Genomic DNA, 7,325 nt, shown 5'->3' with positions numbered 1-7,325 from the left:
GGGTTAATTCACAGCCGCTCCGGCGGCGGGCTTTCCTTGCGCACTTTTTTGGGTTCCGAACACGATAGCATGCCCCTTTTCTTCCCACGCCGCACGATTAATGGCAGTCGTTTTCAATGAACGTTATTCACACAGTCTGTTAAGGCGCACAGTACCCTTGGCAACGGGCTTGAAATCCTGTTTGTGACGCCAAAATTACACGCCCACATCGGGCCGTGAAGCTACTTATTACCGGTTTTGTTTCTGGGATGCTGTGGAGGTGGCCTTGCCGCGGTTCCGTAACCCCAGTGGTGTCAGTTAAAGTGGAATTGATGGGGATGGTAGTTCATGACGCCACCTGTGGTATTCGGCAAGTTAGGGATGTGGCCTCTGAGGCAGATAGAGATGCAGCTGCATTGGTATAGCGAGGCTGAACTCTGCTGCCATCTACTCACTTATTTGGTAACGTATGTCTTGAAATATGTGAACCTCTTGAGGCCTCTCTGGGCCTCTTCCAGAGAGTTACAGGTTTAATATAAAATGTATTTATGAAAAACATTCATGGTGAATTGATAATATAAAAGCAATAAAAATAATCTTTTCCCATTTTGCTATCTACAACCACCACGTTGAGCCATACTTCCCTCTAGCTTGATGTTGTACCTAATGCATATTTTTCTGTAGCTCTGTAACTCCATACAACCTCTCCCTATAACTTCCTCTATTGTCTCACTGTCACATAACAAATACTAAGTCTGTATATACAGACACATGACAGGCACACAAAGCTTTGGGAGGGGACAGGATGCTGCTGTGGTCCCAGCACTTATAGGGTTAACGCCCTTTACCTCTTCCTGTCTGTGTCAGTTTTGGGACTACAATCGTCCAATCAGGAAACGCCTGAACAATCACATGGCATATGACAGAAGTTGTGTTGGGCACACAGCACCAGCTTTCTGAGTACCCCTAGAATCTGCCCCCCAGGTGGGGTCGCAGGGGTGACCACAACATCAGATCTGCTAAGGTGCTTAATAGAGGTGACAACACCATTAACACAAGAGGAAGGAGCGACCTATATTCAGGATGTTTTCAAGGAAGAAGCGGGAACTGATGAAAACTCCGTCCTTATCAAAGAAAAGCAGAGCAGGAAGTCCAGCACCACAAAGCGTGAGTCTGCCTGCACCTACACCCATCGTCATCTCAGTACTGACTACTAACAGCTTCCATTATACCCTACCATACCAAGCGGGACTTTTCAATTATCTGTATGATCCCATTTTAAAGCATTTTTAGATAAGGTTTAAAAAAACATGTGTCATTTGTATATAGAGATGCTATAACATTGGTGAATATTTACAGTATCTATGTAAGTTTTACTGTTATAGAGTTGAATGGATATTTAGTGGCACATGTTGGGCGCAGGCAAGTTACCAGTTTCTATGTAGGCAATAGATTCTATTTCTGAACCTTTGTGCCAAGGCTTACATTTTCTATACAGTAAGTAACTCAGTGCTGCCTCGCTGCTGCTCTCCTACATGGGATCTGAATACCGTAGTTTCTTCTTATTATTATTATTTATTATTATTGTAGCGCCTTTAATTCCATGTCGCTTTACAAGTGAAAAAGGGTGTACATAAAAACTAGTACAACAATCATTAACAGTGCAAAACAGACTGGTATAGGAGGAGAGAGGACCCTGCCCGCGAGGGCTCACAGTCTACAGGGAATGGGTGGTGGTACAGGAGGAGAGAGGACCCTGCCCGCGAGGGATCACAGTCTACAGGGAATGGGTGGTGGTACAGGAGGAGAGAGGACCCTGCCCGCGAGGGTTCACAGTCTACAGGGAATGGGTGATAGTACAATAGGTGAGGACAGAGCTGGTTGCGCAGTGGTCTACTGGACTGAGGGTTATTGTAGGTTGTAGGCTTGTCGGAAGATTGAGTGTCTTGATTGCAATGGCTATTGGTGCCCTAGCCGGTATAGAACAGTACAATATCTGCCTCTGACTAAAGGCAGCCATGTAATTAAGATAGCATGACTTTCTATAAACACCAGGGTACATAGGGTCCTAGTCAGTTGCTAGAACTATAGTTATCATTAGTTATCCGCATTGGAAGCTTTGTTTAGAGACTTAGTTGCAGACACCCCCATATTTAGTGGGAAAAAATAGCCCACTGCTGTAGCACTACGCACTATAAATAGCAGATATTATGTTGGAAATCTGAGCGACTCCATTATAGTCAATGGAGTTTACTGAGCACAGTTGCTGGCCATCGTGCGACAGATCTGACACATTGTCATTTTGACGGAACACAAAGCTAAGATGTAAACATATCCTCATAAAGGAATCATCAGCAAATAATTTGGTATGTAACATAAGTGCGTCATTACATATATGGCTTCTGGAAATGTTACTGTAGCCACTGTTGTATGCCAACCTTCCAGATGTTGTGATAAATAATAATCAATTACTATAAATTCTGCAGCACTTTCCAATTCAGAGGGGACATGTATAGGCAATATCCGACATTACAGATAACACAAGTCACCAGATACCAAGAAGCGTGAGGGCCCTGATCACAACTACTATCTGCGAGTACTGTCATTTCACATAAGTGTAAAGGGAGGGAAGCTTATCATGTTTCCAGGAAAATAAAACTTATTTATTATCCCAAATATTTATATATGTCTACGTTTCAGTATGAAAATGGAAAGGCTAACCCTAAGTAATCATTATACTTTCCTTGTCATTATGCAGCATGGTTTGATTTTTCCTTCTCATCCATCTAGGAAGCTCCACGTAAAGACCTCACTGAATCCTCTAGTGAAGGACCCGGTAGCCCTGCGCTCAGCAGCCCTGTCCCATGCGGAACCCTGAAAAGACCGACAAGTCTCAGTCGTCATGCTAGTGCCGCAGGAATCCCTTTGTCTTCTCCCAGAAGCAAAGCCAGTAAGCCGTTAGGAGCTCCAAGCCCTCCTGAAAGTGGAGAAGGGCCATTTATTGAAGTGGAAGACATCCCCCAGCTTCTTGGCGATGTCGCAAGGTTTGCGGAAAGGCTTGAAAAGCTGCGAGATGTGGTACTGACAGATGGTAAGTACTATTGTTGTGGACAACATAAGTATCACCTTTAAAAGGGGCATGATTAAAAAAAAAAAAAAAGTACACTGTTGCCCTAATATTATTCTTCCACTTAGGCCAGGATCACAATAGCATATGGCATCCGATGTGAGAGAATTGGATGTGATATGCTAATGACACTCGGCTCAGTCTCTGCGAGCGTGATCTGAGTGTCATCTATTATGATCGGATGCAGAGAACGAGAGATTAATCTCTCCATCTTCTCCATAGCCTGTTTTTGTGTATATTGGACTGATGACATCTGACTGCACTTCCGATGGTTCACACGCACCCGTATACTTGTATGGGTGCGTATGAGCTGAGATTTTTTCCTGAGAAAAAGACTGCAGATCTGCCCAGTCTCATAGAATAACATTGGTCTGAGTGTGATCTCGCGTTGCACTTGTTTGAGTTATACTCTACTGTGAGTGAGCCCTTATAGTGATCTTGTATCACCCTAGTGCCATCTGTAAATTAGTGATTATTACTAATTGTGTTAACAATACTTCAAACTGCTCAACACCTTGGTTGTAGATCGTGCACCTAATAAAACATGGTCAGATCATTACATATAGTGAGAAGAATTGAGGGCCGCAGATGCAGGGATAGAACTGAGCTACGAAGCCTGTGTGCAGGAAGGGACAAAGATCACTGGCGACCACAGCTTTACATCATCAACCCAGAAGATTCAGTGACAACAGCAGAATACAAGGTGCAGGAAAACTTAGGCTATGTGCGCACATTGCGTAATTTCATGCGTTTACGCTACATATTGCACTGCAACGTAAACTCATGCGTCCTGCGTCCCCAAGCATAATCTATGAAGATTATGCTTAATCCATCCGCACGTTGCGTTTGAGAGCGCTGCGATTGCATGCTGAAATATTGATCCAAATTGCTGCACTCAAAAAAGTAACATGTCACTTATTTGGTGCGCTTTGGATGCTGCTCCCACTCTGTCTATGGCCTCTTTCACACGTCCGTGAAAACCACACACGTTTTTCACGGACGTGTCAAAGGTGCGTATTGGCCTCCGTGAGCCGTGTTTATGGCACACGTGTGTTCTCCGTGTGTTATCCGTGATAACACATGGAGAACAGGAACTTTCTGCTCACCTGTCCCTGGCGTTGCTGTCCGTGGTGCTGATCTTCAGTCTCCGGTCCTGCTGACTGCTGGAGTGAAGTGAATATGCAATGAGCATATTGAGCGGCGGTCGGAAGCAAGTGACAGCAATGGCAGAAACAGCAGCACTGGAGAAGGTGAGCAAAGTTTTGTTATTTTTTTCTCAGACACGTGTGCTATCTCCGGTGTGTGTTACACGGAACACATCTGTGTGATCCGTTTGCGTTCCGTGTGACACCCGTGATGTCGGAAAAAAACGGACATGTCTACGTGTGGAGCACATGGGCACACGTATGCTCCACACGTACACACGGTCCATGGCAGAACACGCACGTGAGCGCAGACCCATTGAGTTTAATGGGTCTACGTGTGCCCGTGTCTCCAGTACGTGAGGAAACGGACCAAACATGTACCGGAGACACGGACGTGTGACAGAGGCCAATGGGAGAGGCAGCTTCCAGAGCACATGAATTCGGCATCTATTCTGCAGACACACTGCATCCATTACATAGTGTTTCTGCAGCTATTTGAAGCGCACATGCACTGCCAAATCGCTGCAGATTTTTCAGCATGGACACTACGCAACGTGCTCACATAGCCTTATGGTCACTTAGTGCTGACATGTTGCAATGCAATAACCCAGGTACATCCTGTCTGATAAACCTACACATTACAGCATTGATGTCAGACATCACCACTTCAGGTGAGAGTTCACGTGGGAAACTATGGTTTTCGGTATGGATTTTCTGTAATAAAAGCAAGGTTAGAGAAAAGATGTAGTCAGAAGATTAGACCACTAGAGCTGCGTTATCCTCCTAAAGTAAAGCGCACCTCAATGACTTGCTCCACCAGTTGATTGGCAGCAGAGTTCACACTTTGCTGTGATCAATCATATAGAAAGATGTAGCTGTCTGTTGATAGATTGACATTTTTAGAGCAAAGAATAGAGACCCATCAACCGACGACAGCCGTGTTCGCTCTTTCTTACTGATGTGGTGTCTTTTATTGATTGATTGATTGAGATGTTTTTGGCACAGAAGGTGAATGGTACACTGATTGGGGCACTGCAGTTTGCACTAGAGCTGGAACCAATGCAGGTACTGTGGCTGTTACTCATCGGGGAGCACTTGCAATTGTAGTGATTTTTACACATAAGACATTTATCATCTATGCACAAGATAGGGGATAAATGTCTGCTTACTTGGATTGTCATCAATGACGAGGAGGATTCCAATCATTCCTTGATTTGGGCTGCATGGTAGTGCATGAAGCTTTATTACATGTTTATGGGACTTGAAGAGATACCTCAGCCATTCCTGTCAGTTCCATAAATAATTAACAGAGCGGCAGCACATACAGTATATTACAAAAGTGAGTACACCCCTCATATTTGTAAAAATATTTTATTATATATTTTCCTGGGACAACACTGAAGATATGACACTTTGATACTATTTAAAGTAGTCATTGTACAGCTTGTATAAGGGTGCATGCCCACGATCAGTGTTTGCTGCGTTTTGGGCACAGCATGCTTCAGCTGCATCCAATACGCTACGTTGTACAGTACAAGCATAGTGGAAGGGATTTCTAGAAATCTTGTGCCCACTGTGCTTGTTTTTTCCGCAGCAAACACTGACCTGCAGTGCAGCTTTCCAGACCACAGCATGTTGATTGTTTGCTGTGAAATCACATGTGTCCTCGGTAGGGAGAACACAAGCGAGAGACTGCAGTGCACTGAACCCTGATCATGGGTACGAGCAGCTGCGATCTCCTGCGTTCTCCTGCAGAGGAGACTCAAGGACCCGAAGGTCAGGACCTGCTGCGTCCAGGACACGGGAAGTCCTGATCGTGGGCACATACCTTTAGGCCTAAGCCACACGGCGAGAAAATCGGTGCGAGTGGAGTGCGATAAAACATCGCATTACCCTCGGACCAATTCTAGCCTGTGTGTCAGCACACATGAGCGATTATTTTCTCAGCCCTGATCGGACCGAGAAAACAATCACAGCATGCTGCGATTGTAAGCTGAGTCTCTTTCTCTCGCACCCATTCAAGTGAATGGGGCGAGAGAAAAATCGCACTGCACTCGCGGTACACTGGTGTACTGACAGTGCAGTGCGAGAATGGCAATAGCCGACTACGGAGGAGAGAGGGAGAGAAATCCCTCCCTCCCCTCCTCCGTGCCAGCCCGCCCCTCTGCAGTGCTGGTCCACCCCTCCGCATCGCCGGCCCGCCCCCCGCAGCTGAGGTCTGCTCACATGATCGGACCTCAGATGTAGGCACACTCGTATGACACTCGGCTCCTGCTATGCTGCCAGAGAGAGCCGAGTCTCATGCGAACATCGCAGTAGTGCCCCGTGTGGCCCCAGCCTTACAGTGTAAATTTGATGTGTCCTCTAAATAAAAGCACACAGGTATTAATGTCTAAATCACTGGCAAAAAAGTGAGTATACTCCCAAGTGAAAATGGCCAAATTGTGCCCAAAATGTGTCAATATTTTGTGTGTCGACCATTATTTTCAAACACTGTCGTAACTCTCTTGGGCATGAGGTCACTAGAGCTTCACAGGAGCCATTATAATCTCAGTCTGCGTGTCTTCAGCAAAATGTTTGTGGGCTTTCTTGTGCATCCTCTTTAGAAGAGGCTTCCTTCTGGGATGACAGCCATGCTGACCAATTTAATGCAGTGTGTGGGGTATGGTCTGAGCTTTGGTAGGCCAACCCACCACCCCTTTAACCTCTGCAGCACTGCTGGCAGCACTCATAGTCTACAGTTAGGTCCAGAAATATTTGGACAGTGGCACAATTTTCGCGAGTTGGGCTCTGCATGCCACCACATTGGATTTGAAATGAAACCTCTACAACAGAATTCAAGTGCAGATTGTAACGTTTAATTTGAAGGTTTGAACAAAAATATCTGATAGAAATTGTAGGAATTGTACACATTTCTTTACAAACACTCCACATTTTAGGAGGTCAAAAGTAATTGGACAAATAAACCAAACCCAAACAAAATATTTTTATTTTCAATATTTTGTTGCGAATCCTTTGGAGGCAATCACTGCCTTAAGTCTGGAACCCATGGACATCACCAAATGCTGGGTTTC

The 7,325-nt window shown here is 45.2% G+C and overlaps 1 protein-coding gene across 3 annotated transcripts in view; it reads left to right on the top strand.

Annotated features, from left to right (window-relative positions):
• The first annotated feature begins 905 nt into the window (after nt 1-905).
• The window catches only part of ARHGAP45 (Rho GTPase activating protein 45), a 235,205-nt gene continuing 228,785 nt past the window's right edge, over nt 906-7,325 (top strand). For all 3 annotated transcript variants that reach the window (XM_075314588.1, XM_075314569.1, XM_075314578.1), the window contains exons 1-2: nt 906-1,146; nt 2,770-3,070. In XM_075314588.1, coding sequence (XP_075170703.1) covers nt 1,063-1,146; nt 2,770-3,070 — 385 coding nt within the window. In that variant the 5' untranslated portion in view covers nt 906-1,062. The remainder of the gene's footprint in view (nt 1,147-2,769; nt 3,071-7,325) is intronic.

This window comes from Anomaloglossus baeobatrachus, chromosome 1 (assembly GCF_048569485.1).
Source record: "Anomaloglossus baeobatrachus isolate aAnoBae1 chromosome 1, aAnoBae1.hap1, whole genome shotgun sequence".
NCBI classification, from domain to species: Eukaryota; Metazoa; Chordata; class Amphibia; order Anura; family Aromobatidae; genus Anomaloglossus; species Anomaloglossus baeobatrachus.
The sequence above is the reverse complement of the archived record's forward strand: the minus strand, read 5'-3'. Positions and strand labels throughout refer to the sequence as shown.